Source organism: Ailuropoda melanoleuca, chromosome 3, assembly GCF_002007445.2.
Source record: "Ailuropoda melanoleuca isolate Jingjing chromosome 3, ASM200744v2, whole genome shotgun sequence".
NCBI classification, from domain to species: domain Eukaryota; kingdom Metazoa; phylum Chordata; class Mammalia; order Carnivora; family Ursidae; genus Ailuropoda; species Ailuropoda melanoleuca.
The window spans coordinates 25,769,544-25,789,896 of record NC_048220.1 but is presented as its reverse complement, the minus strand read 5'-3'; the positions used below and the strand labels follow the sequence as shown (position 1 = coordinate 25,789,896).

At 46.4% G+C, this 20,353-nt stretch overlaps 1 protein-coding gene across 3 annotated transcripts in view; it reads left to right on the top strand.

The window, feature by feature from the left end:
- The window catches only part of SPOCK1 (SPARC (osteonectin), cwcv and kazal like domains proteoglycan 1), a 500,255-nt gene that overhangs the window by 213,636 nt on the left and 266,266 nt on the right, over positions 1–20,353 (top strand). For 2 of the 3 annotated variants that reach the window (XM_034656050.1, XM_034656049.1), the window contains exons 3-4: positions 6,288–6,296; positions 12,461–12,506. In XM_034656050.1, the coding sequence (XP_034511941.1) occupies positions 6,288–6,296; positions 12,461–12,506 (55 nt within the window). The remainder of the gene's footprint in view (positions 1–6,287; positions 6,297–12,460; positions 12,507–20,353) is intronic. The other variant, XM_034656051.1, reaches the window with a different exon arrangement.

The window sequence follows — 20,353 nt, the reverse complement described above, 5'->3', positions numbered from 1 at the left end:
GAAAGAGTAGAACGAGTGAGAGAAAACCTGAGTGGGGTGGAGGGGCAGAGGGAGAGGGAGAAGCAGACTCCCCACTGAGCAGAGAGCCCGACGTGGGGTTCGATCCCAGGACCCCGAGATCATGACCTGAGCCAAAGGCAGACGCTTAACCAACTGAGCCACCCAGGTGCCCCTAGATAATCTCACTTGATAATTTTGCCCTGGAGGTTTCTGATTTTAAAAGATAGGTACCAGGGAACCTTGATGGTTCACCTCTGTTCCCTATCCCTGTCCCCTGCAAACTAGAGTAGAACCTTTTAAAGGTGGAGTGAGAGCCTTAACACATCGCTGACTGAGGGTGGGAGGGGACACCTAGTTCCCAGAGCATAGTCACGTGGCACGGCCTCTGTTCTCAAGAATCTCACCTCCCAAGGGAAAGATGGTTATCTCATAAAGGGGAGGCGGAGCAACTGGCAGGAAGTCTCTGTAGGGTGGAGAGAGGGGCAAGCATGCAGACAAGCTGGTTTCACCTGGGGACCACGATGATGACCGCCATGTTCTTAGCCCGTGGATGGCAACTCTTGGTTGATGATGTTGCAAGAGCCTGGGTGCGAGCTGACTCTCGTCCCTGGGGTGGCGTGCAGAGGTCAGCATGGCTCCTCCAGCCGTGGTGTCATTGCTCAGCCTTCCAGCTAGCGTGGACATGTTGTAGTGGTGCCAGCGACCAGCCACAGTAGCTGCAGGGCCTCCTAGTCCCAGAGGAAGGGACAGATGGAGCCATGCGGTGATGGTGGCTTTGGGAGACCCTAGGCAAACCTGGCTGATGGCTCTGGCGTCCTGTCTCTGTGGCTTCACCTGGGTTCAGCCTTTATTGTGCCTTTTGCTTGAGCTGATGGCTGTTGCAGCGAAGACTTGTGCTCGTGCTCCTTGCCCGCCTCCCCTGCTGGTTTCTCTGCCTGCATTGCCCTCTTGCCTCCCACTGCATGCTCTTGGCCTGGAACACCGCTCTTCTCTCTGGACCTGCTTGAGACCCGCTGCCTCAGTTGAGTCTGTTCTGGTTTCTGGGAATAGTGAGTGGCTTCCTCTTCTCTATTACTGTAGCATTTATAATAATGATTATTATTAGTGAAATCACCACACTACCAGGTAACACTCTGCTTCATCTGCTTGCATTTCTGGGTCTCTCTCCCCTGGTCAGACTGTGGGCGTCCTAAGGGTCAGGGCTGGCTGTCGCTCATACCTGTTTTCTAGCACAAGGGCAGGTGGGTAGCAAACGTTGCATAAATAATGACTGTGAACATGTGGAATGGACTTCTTCACTGGTGTCCTTGGTTTCACTTGAGCTCCCTCTAATTTGTCCCCCACACAGTGAGCCCAGCATGCTTTAGAAAACACCAATTTGATGGGTCACCCTCTAAGTGCGCGCTCTAACGGCTCCTCGGGGCCTTAAATTCTGCCTCTCTCATCAGGCATGGAGGTCCTCCCGCCTCCGGCCCCAGCTTCCTTTGCAGCTTCAAGTTCACTCTGCCTCTGTGGGCGCCCCAGGCCCTGTGTGAGCTCGGCCAGATTGTAGCAACTTCCCTGGAGAGGAGTGGGACAGACATGTGTTCATGGAGTAGACTTGCACATGGATCCCACAAAAGAGGGGGCTGGACTCCTGTTAGGGGGCTCAGCGTGCATTGTTCTTGGTATGAGGACAGTTCTCCTGCAGCTTCTCTGGGCCCTCCATCCTGTCCCCTGACATCAGTACATCATCTCTGGGACCAAGAGGTCTGGTGAGCAGCTTTCCAAGTGTGGAGCCTGCCTGCAGAGCCCGGCGGTCCTCTGAGTCTCCTGAGTCTACCAGGCCTCTTGTAGGTGGTGCTGGGGGGAGAGCCTGTGTCATACCCATCACAGAGCTGTGTGAGTAAGTGCTGCGTGAGAAGAAAGGTAGCCTGTCTCCATAATCAGGTGTTCAGTGAACCCAGCAGCTGTTGGCAGTAGGGGTGCTGTGGGAGTCTTTAGTTTCAGAGGGTTGTCCTGGTGGGCCCTGGTTTTAGCAATGGCTCTAACCTCAGAGAGGGGGGGACCCCACCCTTCTCCACGGAAGCCTTGTTGGTGATCGTCGAGGTAAACTGTGGCTCAGGAGTGTGGATCCAGCTTGGGCAGGTTCGCCTGCTCTGATTACCACTTACCATGGGGGAATGTCACTTCAGAAGTTGTGAATATCAGATGAGCCCTCTCAGATCCCAACACAGACACCATTGGCTTGACGTGGACAAAAGATGTTGACCAGATACATTTCTGGGGCTTTTTTTTTTTTTTTTGCCAGGGAGCGTCTGCTATGTAAGTGGTCCAAGGGCCAGAGCCTCGGGATGCAGAGGAGGGTGGGCAGGGCGGCTGCTGGGACACTTGGGGACACAGGGAAGGGAGTCTTTATTGCTACACCTCCCAGCTGTTCCCTTGAAGAGAAGAGGCCGAATGGCAGGGCCGGGTGGAGCTGCGGCAGGCCTAGCTGTGCAGCTAATGAAAATTTCATGCGAAGTCTGTAGCCGTAGCTCCCCAGAGAGATGGCTGGGGCCAAGCCACTGCCTCCTCCGTGCTGTGACTTGATGTTGCACTGGGTACTTCACTTTGAACGGGGCCCCAGGGAGTGCTGGTGGCAGACAGGTGTGAGTGCTCAGTCCAGAGCGCACAGACAGAGGACTTCTGAGGCTGCTTTGTCAGGGCTGACAGCCATGGGTCTGAAACCCTGGCTGCCATCTTGCCATCAGGGCGTGAGGGTGTCCTCCCTGCTTTCTTGGATCCAGGTGCATGACGATGGACTTGTGGTCCAATGTCACAAAGACCATGTGAAGCAGGTGTTTACACCCCCCACTTCACAGATGGGAGAGCTGAGCCTTCAGGTACACATGGGTCTATGCACTCATCTCCCATCTATTGGTTTCTGTTGGTGGCATCTTCCCAGGCTGGCCAGCCCCATGTCCTCTCTCCGGGGTTTCCAGCCTGCACAGACCTAGTGCCCCTCCCTTCATACGGGGCCGTTGAGGTGGCTGGCGTCATGTCGTGGTTAGAACATGATCTTCAGAGTCAGACAAAAGTGAGTTCACATCCTCTTCGTCTTACTCGCTACACAATCTCGTGCAGTCACTTCCTCTCTCTGAGCTTCCTTCTCCCCAGCTACATCCCAGCAGTCCTGACAGTGCCTCAGTGCAATAAAACAAAGGGCTTAGCACGTGCCTGGCACATCGTGGCCATTCCCACGTGGTAGCTGTGATTATTACTGCATGATTAATATTAATACCCTTTAATTTTTGAGGTTTGATTTCAACCATCTCGGGTGAACTTTAATTTGCTGCAAGGCCTGACTTCCAGCACAGCTGTGGTGAGCCAAGTCAAGAAGGCTCCTTGTTCCTTGGGGTGACTCAGGCATGAGTAGACGTTGGGTGAGGGTGTCTGGCAGAGCTCCACCTGCAGGTCTCCTGTACAGCTTGGTCAACCCCTCCAAGACCTTTCGGCGTTGCCCCACAAGTCCCAGGTGCCCATTTCCATCCCCTTGAAGTCACTGCCTGGACAGCTAACGGAAGGAAGAGGGAAGAGTCCATCCTGAGGCCTGGGGTCTTGCCTGGGCAACCGGTGGACAGAAGGACTGTGTGTGGAGCTGGGGACGCCTTGAGGGATTAGCCTGAGGATGGAAGAGACAGCTCTGGAACTCTTTTGGTGGGCTGCCCCCGGTTTGCTACCCTTGAAGGGCCTGACCATACCTGGGTCGCCCCTCATTTCCTGTGATTGCGTTGACCTGTGGCTTCCTTTGGCCAATGAGGGCTAAACATGAGACTCATTTGGGGAACTTAAAAAACAAACAAACAAAAACAAAAACCCAAAACACCATGGAGGCCACAGCCCAGACCAGTGAAGCGGCTTCTCCTGGCTGAGGCATCCGTGTTTGGAAAGCCCTCCAGTGACCCCAGCCCTCAGCCGAGGATGACAACCGCTGCCTTGCCCAGGCCCTGCTGTCAATGCCCCCCATGCAGGCTGGGTGGGGAGGAAGGAGCAGATGGGAGTTAAGAGCTATATCTTACACTCTAGAAGGTGCAGTCTGGGTATTGATGGAGGTCGGCCGGCCCAGGGGTGTGGCAGCGGTGGCCTTCACAGAAAGAGGGCATGATTTATTTGACTTGGAATTTGTGCTACTCGGACAAGGTTGGGCCTCCTGCCAGCGTAACTGGGATGTTGTGTGAAGTAAAGGCTCACATGCTGCCGGGTGACAGGGGCCTTGGTTGGCGTGTCAGCGAGACAGACGCTTTCTGGGTTTCTGTGTCTGTTTTCTCCACGTAATGGTGACGTGGAAAAATTGCCTGTTCAGGGCATGCCCAATTCCCTTATCAGGATATAGTTACTCATAATTGGAACTTTAATTTAGTTAAATGTAATCCTTAACAATGGTTCAAAACTCAGTGGATTCACAAAACAGCTCTCTGGTGTAAGTACCATTTTTATTTTTTTATTATTTTTATTTTTATTTTTTTAAAGACGGGGTCACTGAATCTTAGAGAATCTAAGCCTGACCTTTAAACAGAGACATGCCTGGAACTCAAGTTTTCACATTTCACTGAATTTGTATTTTTCTCAGCCACTCTTTATATGTGACAGTAATAAAATCACACGCATTTGAAATATTTCATAATTATTGTTCCCGGGTACACTTTGTCTCCCAGCACTTGGGCCTCGTTGGTAAGATTCAAATGCACAAGAAGTCTCATTATTGGAACTTTAAACATATTACAGTTAATTCTTGAGCAACATGGGTTTGAACTGTGTGAGTCCACTTGTGTGTGGGTGTTTTTCAATAAAGTACAGTCCTACAAATGTATCTTCTCAAGATTTTCTTCACATTTTTTTCCTCTAACTTCATTGCAAGAACATAGTATATAATGTATGTAACATGCAAAATATGTGTGTTAACTGACTGTTCATGAATTCAGGGAAGTCAGCAGTAGGCTGTTAGCAATTAAGCTTTGGGCAGTCGGATTTTCGACTGTATTGGGGTTCAGCTCCCTGCACCCCCGGTGTCGTTCAAGGGTTGGCTCTGTTTCCACAAAAGCCTGTTTGTCTCCGTGTTGCTGGGACATCTCAGTACTACAAACTTCTGGCGGTGGACACCGAAATGTACATCTTTATTTCTTGAGTAATTGTATGGGTTTGACAACATCCCAGGTACTTGGCCATGTTAACATGCATCACTGTGACCCCTTCTTTAAGGTGGGTGCGGTGCCTTGTTTTGCAGCAAGATAAGAGAAAGAGAAGGGAAGCTGAGTGGATTATGTGAGGCCACCCAGCCAGTGAGTGCTGGAGGCAGAATTGAAACCTCCCTCTGCTTCAGAGCCTGTCCTGTGTATCCTGTCTCCTCGGCCTTTGCCTCCATAGTCCTGGCTGTTTCCTCCTGGCTATTCAGAAGACGCTCCTGGTTAGCACAGGCATTTTGGTAATATGGCTAATAAGGTCAGAGATGTGGATTGCTTTGAGTTGGGGGAGACAGCCCTTGTCTTGGGCAGAGTACATGTGGAGCCTCTCATACCCATTCCTGTTCCCAGAACAATAACCATGTGTAGAGCGTACTTCTGGGAAGGAAACTCAGACTCGGTTTTTCTCTCTGAGAAAAGAACAAGTCAGCCAGTCACTTCCCCCGACCTCCGCTTGGATGGACGGACAGGGAGACACATGAAGTCTTCGAAGTCTCGAACAAGCAGGAACTGTCTGTGGTGATGATAATCCTTAATTGGCTGGAGGGGCCAGGATAATCTTCCTCATTTCACTTACTCCTAAGACCCAAATTCACGTCTTTCTAAGTTTTTAGACCCCTTCAAGCTAGTTTGGAGCTACAAGGCAAAATAATTTCTCTGCAGAAATGTGGTCTCTGATGTCATCTCGGGATTTTTACTGAACTTCATCCTTGGGACCAGTGTCATGGGAAATTATTCACTGAAGATTCTCATAGCTAGTCCTCATGCCTGGGTGTTGGGATCTAATCATGATTTTGCTAGCTGTTCTTCCATAATGACATGGGCCACTAGTGCACACTCAGATTTCTCCCTACTTGTGTTATTCTACCTGATAACCTTGTGTTTTTTCTCCATGAACTTAATGAATGATGGGACTTTTTCAAGGGTATGATGGTCTGTGACTCGATGGAAAATATGTGTCTTTGACCTTTCTAATATTATGATGATATGAAAATTTGATGCAATTGTCACAAATGTTTACATTCCTTCCTATTGTTTGATGTGATTCTTTTATTTTTTTCTCATTTATAATGCTTTCGTACTCAGGAAGTTGAGGTAGGTTTTTGACTTTTCAACTGTATGTAGACATAGCATTCAAATAGTTGCCAAATAAAATGTAAATTTCATTCTTAATCCTAAATCTCAGTGGTAAATATTTGTTTTAGTTCAGTGAACCAGCACTGCACACATTTATTTCTCATTGGTATATCCAGGGGATGCAATTTATCAAATGCATATAAACAGTCCATTTGCTGCTTTATCTTTTCTCATTAGTTATAGTACAAGTATGATTGTCAGTTATTATCTGTGTTTTACTGGTGTGTTATTTATTGAAAGAGCAGAGCAACTGACATGGTTATTTTCTAAATCATTTTGTCTAGGGCCTGCAGGACTTGATACCAAATGTCAGACCAATTTATCAAAGAATCGCTCTATTCAGGAAGAAAGCGATTTAGAGTGTCTCTATAAACATATACCCACCTGTATTTACACGCTTACCAGTAACAGTTTGGGGAATTTTGCAGGCATACAAAGGTGTTAAAGCTGGAACAGCTTACTTCTATTTTATGCAATTTGGGTAGGATTTATTGGGTGCTTTTGAGTGATGTCTTGGGGGAATATGCAGGTGAGTAAGATCTTCCTTCCCTGCCCAGAGGTAGCCCAGGCCCAGGTGTGTGTGAGTGATATATTCACATGGAATTGGATTCCTGCACACAGCTCCCAGTCACTGGTGTACATGGTTCTCAAGAGTGGGGTCTGTGCAGGGAAGCCTGGTGGGGCCTTGAGTCACTGCCCAAGCTAGGCCACTTATGTGAGCCACTTTCTTCAGAAGGATTGGATTCCCACTGGATGGGGCTCTTTGCCAGGGATGGGCAGGATGGGCCTGGTAGAGAGGTCGCTAGCAGCATGTCACTTGCCTGGAGATAGAACCACAAACAGCTCAGAGATAAGGTGGTTGAATGGAAAGCCAGCTCCTTTCCCAGTGAATAAACAGAATGTTTGGTACCTCCCAATGGCTGGATTAGTAGCCATTTCCATCGAACACCAATTAAAATTCCAGTCAAATGTTGAATTATACAGCCAATGTACCTAAATAACGTCATCTGGAAATCTCACTTTTCCAGTGACTTCTGTTACGTTTTAGAGACACTTTTTCCACCTCCGAACCAGCCCTTCTTCCTATTCTCCCCAGTCAAGTAGTGTGAAAATTAACTGAACTACTTTGCACTGAAACGTTTTGAGAGCGGTTTGCTTACGGTCCCTTAATGGATCTCTTTGTAAAGGTTTTGGGTTTTGTAAAGGGGGATCTACCCCATCCGGGATCTGCAAACCCGACTTGACTCTGCCTGACCTTGCAAGGTAGTGCTTTTCCTCCTGGCATGTACCTCCCAAGGACCCACAGATGACCCCAGAGAGGTTGTCTGCCTTCACCTCAACTTCCTTCCTTCTGTTGGTGTCCCTGTGGTTCACTCCTGCTGGAGACAAATGAGGCTCCCATGTATTTTCTAGGCTGGGAATCTGTATTATCTCAGGTAATCTTCAGATGAAACTGCAGGGTTCCAACAGCTTTGCTGAAATATGTGTGAAGGAGAAGTGATCTGTTCCGTGTGAGCTAAATATCTTTGATCTGTGATATCTGGAGCCATAAGGTAGATAATAAATTACATCATCATGTTCGGAGGTGAAAGTAAGGCGGTTGGGTTTCGAAAACGGTTTCTACATTGTTCTGCCTCCCCAACGCCTCCTCAGAGTCTGTTTGGACAATCCGTGGAGCTGAGATGAGCACCTCTGGAAAAGCAACTCCTTGGGGAATATTTGAGCTAAATTGCATCAGCCATTTTGGGGCTCTGGGACAGTGCAAGAAAAATTCAGGTGCCCATTCAAAATGGGCTGGAACCAGAGATTTTTCCAACTGGTTATGATCATGATGAAGACACTTAATCACTCAAATTATAGCAGAAATATGTATTTTTTTGCATCATTTCATGTTAGGGAGGCTTAAAGACTTTATTGGAAGATGAATTACAGAGCAGAATAATTAATAATATACCGTATGTGTTCTGTGTGTGTATATATATATATATTTTTTTTTTGAATAGATTTCCTTTCCCATGAATGTTTACCAGAACAGGGTATCTCTAAAGTGATCGAAAACCCAGAGTTACATTCCTTAGGACTAGTCACCGGCTGGCAGTACTTTAAAAGGATCCTTTTCCACGTCAGTAGGATATTTAACGAGTGACATAAATGGAGGAATATGTCAGCTTCTGTATTGATCAGCTGCGGAGGATTAAAATCATGGGGGCTGTAATCTTGCTCAGGCTCTGATTCTTTCTCTAACACCACGACCACACCACCTTCTTTCTCATCCTGCACAGACAATGATGTGTCACTTTCTTACTGTGATTTTTTATGCTGACTTTTCATGCTTTCTTGCTATGGCTTTATCCTGCCTTGAGATATTTCATGATTTCGGATGTAAGTCAACAGGCTCAAGTTTGAGACTCTGTTTCAATTTCTAGATTCTTCCAGTTTTTAACAGTCCCTGAAGGTTGGGTCATTTTCATTTACGAAGAGGTGTAGTAAAATGGAATCAGCCTTTACTCCGCTGGTTAGAATTTGGAGGAAGATTGTTCTCAGGCCTGTCCAGCAGAGGCCTGACATTATACTGTGCAGTGGAGTCCATAAAATATTCATGTGCGTATACGCCGCCATCTTTCTTTCCTTAGCCTGTATAACGCACTAATAGGAGTTACTGAATTTAATCAATGACTGTATTTCGTTATGCATCTTTCTATTGAGGTTTATGTTTGAAAAATTAACTCCTGCTAGGATCCTTGCAAGTCATTTTTAAAAGCCTCATCACTAGATGATAAAATGACTAGTTAAGAGGCCATCTCAGACGTGTACTCCTCTCTCGGCATGTTTGATGGGACACGTCCGCTATGCCTTTCCCCGCAAGCTGAATTCCAGCAGGTCCCCACTTTCTTGGGCCAGAAGGAAGATGAGACGCCAGGGCTCTTCAAGTCCTGCACTGTGCGAGTATCTGGAAGGGATTCTGGGGTCTGTGCAGCAGGAACCTACTTGGGGACAGTGCAGAGTTGGGGTGGTATGGGGACAGGCACAGTCCTGGCCAGCATGTGAGTTGTAACTCTGAGAAAACTGGCACAGCTGTCCACAGCACAGGAAGTCCTGGGTCTGTTTTAGGGCAACATACATAGGATGTAGCTCTATCAGTTTAGATAGAAAATAAGAGACATGTTGGGGTGGTAGCTTCCCCTTCACCCCCACTTCTGGTCTTGGGCCCTGGAGAAGTGACTAGCCCTCGGATCGCTGGAGTGTCGGTTCAGCGCCCCCAGACGGTTGTCCTTATGTACCTTGAGCATCCTGATATGTGGGCTCTGGTAGGACCTCATGGTCAGGAGGTGCGGCCCTAGAAGAGGCAGTCTTCTGTCTCTGGCTTTTTCCATTTGAGTGTAGGTGCACCCTCCCTGGGCATTCCCGCACACGTGGAGGGGGTGGATGCAGACAGCCCCTGCTTGCTTGGACCTGCCCTGTGTGCAGGCCAGTCAGACCCGGCGGGGACGGTGTGGCAGGGTGCTCTTTGTGCCCGGACATCTCAGCCTCCATTTGGCTGTAGCCACGCCCCCTCCCCGGGACTCCGGGACCATCCCCCAGGTGGGCTCCAGTTCTAGCGTGCTTCCCATGTGTTTGTGATCTTGGCCTCCGATAGGGGTTTCTCTTAACTCTAGCCAAAGAGCTGCACTCAAGATTTTACCAGGTCCTGGCTCATTGGTTTTTGCTTAGGCTGTCCACTTTGCTAAAGCTGAGCAAAAAGCAGTCAGATGCAGGGAATCATTCTCTTCCTGGGCTTGGCCTTGCTGGGCCGTGGGCTGCTTGAAGGACTCACTTTGCATAATGAGCGTTCACTCAAGGTGCACTTTCACATCTTGGGAGCAATTAGGCAGTATTACCTTTGCAATCAGTTTAAAATATTCTAATGCAGATACCTGCTTTTATGACTGAAAGGCTTTGTATTTGAAACTGCAATTTTTTTCCCCCAAGAAATTTGTAAAAGTGGCCATTGTAGTTAACCTGGAAAAGTGAAAGGGGTCTAGAAGCATGCTTCACATGCCAGGCAGGTTACAAAGTAGGTGGAAATCATTAGGGAATATTCAGTTCTTGGGACTTGCTCAAACCTTTCTTTGACATCAAAAGGAATGTGGCATGTGAAATTAAAGTAAAGGAACTTGTCTTTGGCTCCAGTCTTTTCCTGTCAGACACACATCCTAAGCTTCCAAGGACTTCCATGTATCAGAACAGCATGTTCAAGTAGAAAATATTTCACAAGATTCCATTTTGCTGTTGGACCGGAAGTTGGCCTCTGTATGTGAAGAGGGCATTGATGGACCACAGTTGGAAGGATGGGTGTTGTTGTTTTCTCCATTGGTGAGGCTGGGTTCTTCCTGGATTAATTCTTCTCATGTCCTCAGGAACAGCAGAATGTGTGGGTAACATGCTTGTGTCTAGGGTTGAGAGCACGTTGGCCATCCAGCTGAGAAATCGGGTGCTAAATTTTCCCCCCCTAGTATCCAGTCTTAAACTTACATTCATTTAACATTGGCTGTTGAGTCTCGGATCACACAGTTCAGAAGATTAGAATTGTATTTAAAATCATAGGTGGACAGAGGGCTTGCTTTGAATCTTCTCCGTGCTATTTCATGGTGTGGCCCTTGGAGACTTCCTAACCAGGTGGATGAGAAGGTCAGGTATGCCATAATATTAAAGCCAGAGCAAAGTGGGCCAATTCCTTGGAGTTAAAAATAATTAAATGCTGAATTCCCAGGATCCAGAGGAACCTGTTCATGTTTATTCATGCTCTGGAAAATGGAATCACTGCCCAAGAAGCAATGTGTTGTGATTTTGCTCTAAATCCAGTTTCCTAAAATCTATTTAAGGGCTTAGGTGAACTCAACAAGGATCTAATAAAGCCAGGTAATTGAACGACATGGAGGCTGATAAAATTCACGGGAGATCATGTCGGAGATAAACAGCAGGAGGCAGCGTGGACAATAATTTAAACTAATTGTGCACTTTGATGTAAATTAACTTCTCCGGAAGAAAAATTGAGGCCTTGTTGTAGACAGCTCTCTGAAATTGTCTGCAGCACACGGAGTACTTGCCAAAAACACATACAGCAAATAATATCGCTCTGTTGAGGAGGAAATTAAATGAAAAAGTGCACAGGCCCTGAAATGGTATGGGGATGATAAACATGGGTGAAGTCTCTTCACCTGGCAAGCCGGTTGCGTGCACAGAATGGGTGTGCTAGGGGACAGTGCGGGTGGCTGAGTGCTGAGCTGGGGGCGGGACGCCAAGGGTAAAGAGAGCAGGCAGCAGTTAAGAAGGAGAGGTTATTAAAAGTGGATAATGAATCATGGAACATTGCATCAAAAACTGGAGATGTACTGTATGGTGACTAATATAACAGAATAAAAATTATAAAAAAAAAATGGAGAAGAGGTTAATGTAACCATGAATAAGTGAATGGCCTAGACCCTGGGAATCTCGGAGTAAGGAAGTGTCTAGCCTCAGAGCATAAATTGATACAACTTGCAAGAAAGACATGGTTTTGAATTGACCAGACTGGCCAGTCTTTGTTACTTTATTGTCACACACTCAGAACAAATGGTAGGAAGCTCAGTGCATGCCTGTGGTTAATTCTAACATTGGAAGGGCCAGTCTGTTTTTAACTTTTGTGAGTGTTGGGAAACTGGAACTGCACACCATGAGTTACATGTCTCCGCATGAAAGGAATGTTGACAGTTGAAATTATCAGCTGTTACAAACACAGAGGCTTAATCATAAGCGAGGGCAGCAAGGCATCACCTGCAGTATAATTGATACCAAATCCACTTTGCACTTAGAAGGTGTCTTGGTTTTTCTGTCAAGCCAAGAAGAGCAGCTTTGTTTCCATATTAGGCTGAAATGTTTTTACTATTCCCGGTGTTTAATCCATACAGTTTGAAAAGACAAGAATTTAAAAAGTAAATTGATATTTTTGATTTCACATGAATGTCTGTTTAGGGAAAGATTTCTAAGCCGTGTGTGTTTTCCTTTGTGTTTTGGGAGGTGGGGAGAAACGTATGTTTTTATGCAGTGATGTGAGATGCTTTCTGAAATCTGACCTTCGTTTTCTATTTTTTTTCCTTATATAGGATGATTATTTCAGAAACTGGAATCCCAACAAGCCCTTTGACCAAGGTAAAGGATGCATTATTTTTTGTCGTATATTCCATGGGAAATGCAGTCTCATTTTTCCTTCCTTGCACGCTGAGTTACTGTTCCTAAAAAGGCCAGAGAGCTGTCTTATTTGACTGATTTGGGGGCCTGAAATGACTATGGTGATGGAAGTTATTTTGTCAATTTGGTTATTTGTCTGAGATCGCCTAAGACGGATTCTTAAAAATGTATTGGATTGCCTACAATCATTGGATGTTTTTGGTTTTGGGATTTTTTAAACACCACCATTACAAGAGAGCAAAATGCTTATCACAGTAACCTGGTGAGTTGTTGGTGGAATCTAGTGATTTCTTTCGTGGAACAGACTGCCTGGAAATGCTGTGCAATTGACATGAGCTATAAAAATGAAACTTTCTTTCTAGAAACAGGTTAGTCCCAGGAGACTTTCAAGGGCACTAGTATTTCATTTGTTAAGTAACTTCTTCATGGTTCCCAATAGAAACTTGTTTCTGAGGCTGCTCACTGACCACTTGGGTGTAAGCTTGGTCCTCAGAGGGCTCTTTGCACTCCCACGAGCAAGCATAAAGCCCATCTCCTGATGGCCACTGTAAATCACTACCAGTGTGCTCCTGTGAGTTATTTAAGACACACCGAGGACCTGCTGTGAATCACGTCCCTGTTCCTATTGTTCCATGTGTGGCTGCTGTTGCCACAGAACTGGCTGCTGAAAATGATGCTAGATTGTACTTGAAGCGTATATATGCAATTAATACCAAAACCTGGAGGAACAAGGTTACTGACCATGTGTCAAAGGTTCCCACTTCTGTGGCTTGACTGATGTGATCCTGATGGTCGCCCTGACAAAAAAGAAATCAAGGAAGGCATTGACATGTAACATGGTAGAAGGTGCTTCCTTCTCCTCGCTCCTTTGACAGTTCAATGGGTCCCTATGTCCCGGGACTTTGGGTTTTGTTTTATTTATTTTTTTTTATAAACAACATTGGTGTTAAAATTTCTACATGTGCATTTTATCCCATGCCTCTAAGTAGGGCAACATCGTATTCATTCATAATGCATTCATTCATTCTCAAAGTTGAATACCCACAGTGTGCACAAGCACCAAGCCAGGTTCTGGGAATAAAACAAAAGAGCTGTGGTGCCAGCCCTTGGGGCGGGGGGGGGGCTCAGAGTGGAGCTTGGGCAGGTAACCCGGTCCGCAGTTTCCGTGGGATGTGCTCAGGGCAGGTGTTGAATCTGTAGCTGGGGAGTTTACCGTGTGTTGCATGCGTCTGGGGAGCAGGTGCCGGGAAAGGCTTTCCTTTGGAGATCAGCCTGGACTTACCCATATCTTAGCAGCCTCCAAGAGCCTCTCTCCTTTGCCACTTTACCAATGACTGAGTCGTCATAATAAGCCACATGAAAGCATACGAAGATATTTACAATTTAATTTAAAAATTTGCCATTGAAATTGGTCAAAGTTTCTACACATTTCTTTTGAAAGGATAGACCTTCCTTTCAGGAGAACACTCAGACACAGAGCAACACATTCTCTGTGCCTGACAGACGAGCCCTTTTGTCCACATTCCTACCAGGATCTTGCTTACGGAGGTGTCTCCACTGACAGTGGCAGTGGACTGATTGTTTCCAGCCCTGAACCACAAATGGGTTCTTGTCCTTTGAGGATCACATGTTGTCTAAATAACTGCCAGATTGACTCTGCCCCAAGACTTGCAAACAAAAACTAAAACTTCACCAGGGGAAGACATTTTCATTCTTCCTAGTAAACATTGGAAAAGTAATACTGGAAGGTGGGCATCATTCGCCACTTGGGGATGTATGTGATCACTTGCCTTGTTCTGGGGGCAAACACAGAAACTTTGAGCATCCCAAAGAGCGTGATATTTAAATCTGCCGCACCAGAAAGTCCAAAGAAGGATTTTTCTCTCCTAGGAATGATGGCGAGCATACCCGGCAGTTTCCCACCCCTGCTCCCTCTTTTTCTAGCTCTGCAGGCATGAAAACTGGATCTGCTTAGATAAATCTTCCTTCGATAAAACCGCATGACTTTATGGGGTATAATTGAGGACCTCAGCCAAGAAGCCCCACTTTGTAGCTCAGGTGTAGCGGCTGTTGGCTATTTATATATAGAGCCATGGGGAGAGCAGGCAGAGCTGAGAATAGCCTTCACTTAAAATATCAGCCCCAGCAGATGTCATCAATTACATTGTGTGCTGCTCAATAAAAATGGGAGGTTACTATATCAGTGCTGACACCGCTTGGTGAAATATGAACCATAGCCATGGAAGATGTAGAGCTTTTCATCTTCCAGAGAATAGGAGAATTGCTGAACTCCAGTGAAAGTTGTCAGCTGCAGAGAGAAGTCATTTCCCCTCCTAAGCGGAAAAAGAATCAAACATGGTACGAGTGGTTTTGTGGTTGGGGGAAAACTTGGAGTTGGTAGAAATTGAATTTGTTGAAAAGCATCGCAGGGTTTCACGTGACAATGACGCACTGGCTTGGGGGTGGACAGGGCTTCCTGATGGCGGTGGGGGTGAGGTGGGCTTAAAATGCAGGGGAGAAGAGGGCAAGGAAGGCGGGCCATGAGGGATTCTGGTGGAGTGTAGCTGGAAAGGTGGGCTTGACTGAACTTTGTCTTCTTGGCCGTGGGGGAACTGGAGAAAGGTTTTCAGCGGAGGAATGACGTGGTGAAGGCAGTATTTGAAAAGACTTAGTTGGGTGACTCAGTAGCTGTGGTGGGGAGCCCAAGGCATAGCTGCTAAATGATGTCCCTCTTACAGGACTCCTGCGTGGCTTGTCCACTGCCCCTTTCATGGCCTTGGAGCTTTGGGCTTTGGCTGTCGTAGGCAGGCGGACTTCGGACTTCGCATTCAGCCCTGGAGCTTGATCTCTGAAATGCCCATGTAGCTCCCTCTTCTCTTAGGTGTCGGTGGGCATTGTCAGGACACTCACAGTATTTAAGAAGGAGTTGCTTGGCTGTAATTGTATTCTCTGCTTCAGGATATTTACCGAACTTGGAACAACAGGGCTTCATAGAGCGCACTTACCATGTAATTGACTCGCAGGCAGTTAGAAGAAAAGTACCTCACTTGGTGGTCTCCTTCCAAGAGACTGAAAACGTCTTTTACTTGTTATCTTAAAGCGAATCATTACTGTTTCTGTCAGTGGAGGATAATAGCCATCAACTTCAGGCATTTCTAAGAATTCGTTGTGAGATTTGGGTAAAGTAGTATATTCCTTTTTTTCTGTGTGTGATAATCTCACAGAAGGGACAGAGAAGAGCTCAGAATTGAAGGGAACGATTACTCACTCAGGTGAGACATTGCCATTGTGAAGTCCACAAAGGCAGACGCCCTGCGGGGCGAGTTGGGCAGGCTGCCCAGTTGGAGAGGGCACGGGCTCTTGCGAACAGTTCTTGTCTTGCATGGGCAGGAGCGGAGGCCCTGGGGTGGACCTCTGCAGGAGGCCGGCTGAGGCTATAGGGCGCGGGCATGATCCCAGAGTTTTGGGTGACCTCCGTCGCTCTGCCCTTTGAGCATATTCCATCACCTGGCCCCTGGCAAACCTGGGAGCACGTAGTGGGTATGGAGCAGGTATGAGGGTTATGTTTCTGGAAGTGGTGTCTGGTCCAGCAAAGTGCTTTTCCAAGAAAACAGTTCCTGGTCCAGTAAGTTTGGGACCCACATAAACTCTCTTCTCCTGGAGATTCACAGGACTCATGAGCAAATGAAAAGCTCAGGAAAGTCTTTTAGTAAAGAAGCCCATTTACCTTAGCATTTTTCTCAATTTGCGTTTGACCACGTGTTTTTATTTTAATTTTTTCACTCCACGCCTATCAGGTACCCAGAGAAAGTAGTGTGTTTTCTGGGATGAGCTCTGGTAAGTGCGGTGTGGGGACTTGGGGTTTGCAGTCAGATTCTCCACATTTGGAACTTGACTCTGCCAGCTACTAGCTGAGTGATTCTGGGCAAGTTGCTTCACTTCTCTGCTTTGAAGCCTTCCAACCTGGCAATGGCACCAGGAAAGGCGTTGGGAGGATGAAATGAGTTAATGTCTGGCATACAGTAAGTGCTCTATAAGTGCTGCTTCAGCAAGTAATTGATCTTTATCATTCTCTCTTCCTCTTGTTTGCCTGCCTCTCCCTGTGGCTTCCTCCCTTTTCCACTCAGCTTTTATTTCTTTCTTCCTTTCTTCCCTTCTGGGGGCCTTCAGAATTGAGGTGCTCTGAAGCTCTCAGGGTAAATTGGAGCTGGCCTGTTTTACACCAGGCGGGGGGGGGTCATTGCAGCGGTGCACCCCGGATCCTCATTTTGGGGGCTGAAGAGGTTCAGGCTCTTAATATGTTCCTTCCGTACTTCCTCCCATCCATCCATACACAGTTCTCAAGTGCTCCGTGTTTCAACCTGCTGTACCGGATAACAGGGACCACAGTGGGAAAAGCCTGTCTGTGGGGCACTCCCAATTATCAGTCAGTCGTAAGCCATCCATCTAAGGTCTTAAGCATAGAGAGCGTGTAAGTACTGGGAAGGGGGTCTGGGGGCTGGCAGCAAGAACCACGGGTGGTGGGGGTGGGTCGGGCGAGGAGTATTGGTCTGAGAAACTGGGAAATCCATAAGATGTCAAGTGTTAATACAAGTGACACAGTCAGTGTGAGTGGAGGTGATGTTCTCTGTTACAACTCGGCCTCACTCATTCTGTGCCTGTGGTACGTGGATCAGGCTCCCTGTGCCGTAGCCACCAACCTTCGCTAGTTACAGCCACCGCCAGTGTGGTAATAAAGGCGCTGTCTCAGAGGTTCTCTTTTTCCTTGGAGTGGGGTGGCTGAGGAATGTTATCCAGAGGGCTTGGAGCAGGAAGGAGGAGACAATTTCTCAAACCACAGTGTTGTGTTAAAATAATAGAAGGTGTTGCTTTTATGTCATAGGATAGAGGATGAACAAGAAGCAAAGTGAATTCTAAAAAGTTGTTTCAAAGCTACTTGACCAGTCTTTTTTGAAAAAGAAACTTACAGGATTCATTGCAAGGTTTCTGCTGAATAAAAGGTGTTTTTTTTTTATTGCATTGGGAGGTTGGGAAGGTAATTTTTGTATGTAACAAATACTTTACTTTTAGAATAGAGTTCTGATTAGCTGAAGAAGTCTTAAAGTGATGGAACATTAATTAATTGCAGTTCTGTCCCGGAGCCATGGTCCACCCCGATTTATGTGGGTATGAAGTTCCGCTCGATGAGACAAGCCTTTTTAGGACAAATGGCTGAAGGGAGATTTATCATGGAACTTTTTGAAACAAGCGAGTTCCTTTAATGTGGAATAAATGAATGTTTTAGATGGAGTGTATAGCTGTTGGTTTTAGGGATAATGTTTTCTCTTCTGTAGTGAATACTGATCGTTCTTCCTGAGCAGCTTGACTATGACTAAATCTCCGATGATGCTGGTGATCTTCAGAGCAGAATATGAACTTGTGGAAATTGATCTCCAGATAAATATAAAGCTCGCAGAGTCAGGGGCCCTTTTCACTCATGCTGTTCACTTGAATTGAAGAAAAGAAGAAAACCCTTGCCCTTTGACTTCCCATCTATTACACTAAGATCCCAACAAGCTCAAATTCTGACCAAAGCCTTGAACTGTTTTGAAGCAGAAATTCTAAGACTCAAAAGGGGAGAGTCCTTTCCATGTTCCGGCTGTGTTTCTGGAACCGGAGCACCATGGATTATGGTGGCATCCACGTTTTGTCCCAGTTCTGAAGGGGGCTCCAGGGGAGGCAAGATAGCTTATTTTTAAAATGATTCTTCAGAAGAGGATTTTTTTCCCTCTAGATTAATCTGATATTTTATATGCTAGGCTTAAAAGAACTCTTCAGTCCCCACAGCTTTCCTCTTGATGTGGAATTTAACCTTACCCCTAAAAGAGCCTCTAATTTGCATTCATATGGCCTTGAACATTTCTCAGTGTTTAAGGATCTGTTCACCTTATCTGATTGCTAGAGCCACTGATTTTCCCAGGTGGCTGGCCTGGTTTGTGGGAAGCATCCTAATAATCTTCCCCTAATTCTCTCATGTCTGGTCTGCTCTTACCTTTGCCTTTCCGGGTGATGTCACCACTACGCTTTCCCCTACGTGGCAGTCCCTCTCCCCGCCTGTGAGTCTGTTTCCCACCCCAGATCTTCCTGCTCTGCTCCGGCCCCATTCACTTCTCTCTTGCTGTCCCTTCTTCTCTTTCTTGATTATGACAATAACATAGTTACTGTTTTTTTTTTTTTTTAATTTTTCAAGTATTTATTTTTAACTGTTCGAAGTCAATTCTGCCAGGGAAAAAACAGAACACTGTTAATTCACATCTCGGTGTGCTCCCACTTTTTACTCAGCCTATCTGCTTTGCAGTTAGATCAAGTTAAAAGTCACAGCTTTCATCTCTGGCACCTTGGCCTGTTTGCTTATTTTAAAGAAATAAAATATCACATAGAAGATTGAAATCCAGTGTGTGCCCCTTCTTCTTTTCCCTAAAGTGCCACATTATTTATGCACTTTTCTGTCCACGTTCTTATACTTTTAGGTCATATGGGCTTGTTTCCAAGCAAGATGTTACATTATCTGATGGGCCCTAGAAATAAATGTATCCTTCTCTAAAATGTTCGTTTCATTGAAAATTGTTTCTGAAGGTCTTTGGTGTGGCAGTTGTAGATCTAGTTAACGCCTTTCCAGCGTTACGTTGCTTTATACTAATACGGTACCATTTACCCGCTGTTCCCCCACTGGCGGACATTTATGTTGGCTCTGTTTGTTTTGCTATCTGGGCTGCTTTCTCTTAGCCTTTCTAATACACACTGACTGATTCTGCCCTGAAGGCACTTGGCCTGGAGAGCCTGGTATCCCAGGAAGGGGCTGAGTGGGTCATGACTTTGCCACTATTTAAATGTGTTAAATTCAGGCAAATCACGTGGCCTTTCTGGACTTCATTTAGCCTATTTCTGAAATAAAAAGGGGGTTCCCGAGGTCCTTTCCATCCATGATAGTTAGGCTATCATGGTTTCAGGCAGCAGAGAGTCTGTGTATGTTTTCCTCATAAAGGAAGGAAAAATGAAAAATCTGAAGCCTGATGCTCTAGTTTCAAAGGTTACAGTTTAGCCAATGAGGTATGAATATAGCTGCAATAAAACCAGTGAAATTAAATGGGCCTTTAAACCATCAGGGATGGGGAGGGAGGCTCGAAATAAAAAGTGAAAAAGGCCAAAGTGAGAGGTCCTTGGTCTTCTCATAGACTCTTGGGGGCACTGCCAGGGAATGCAGGGAAGAGCAGGGTCTCAAGGGCTCTGGTTGCAGTCTTAGTCCCCAATTAGCTGGCCACCTTCTCTGTAGTAACTTACATAGCCTTTGTCTTCTCGTCGGGGGCTGGTGACACCTGTGTCGTGGGACATTCGTGGAGACTCAGTGACATGTTGCAGAGAGCCACGAGTTGGTGTATGGCTTGTGCCCACTAACCCTCACTTTGTTGCCAACCGAGTGCCATCAGCTAGGACTGTGTGGGCCCCACTTCATCGTGGGGGTGCCGATGGCTCCGACAGTGTTCTGTGCCAGCTTCCCCCTGGTTTCATTAGGAGCTTCCAGCACCCTGTGCCTCCAGAACCAAGCCGTCCTGGGTTGTGTTCCACCCTTTGGATGGAATGATAGAGAATCATGAAGGGTAGTAAAATTCCCCTTGCAATTACGGGGCTCTGCGGCTTTCTGTTACTGTGTTTAAGAGGTTCCTTCAGCATGGACAAATCCATTTTAAAGACATGTTCATTACCTTTCCCCAAACTCATAAAATGTAGTGTTAGTTTTATAAAAACGGTAAAAAAAAAAAAATCCTTCC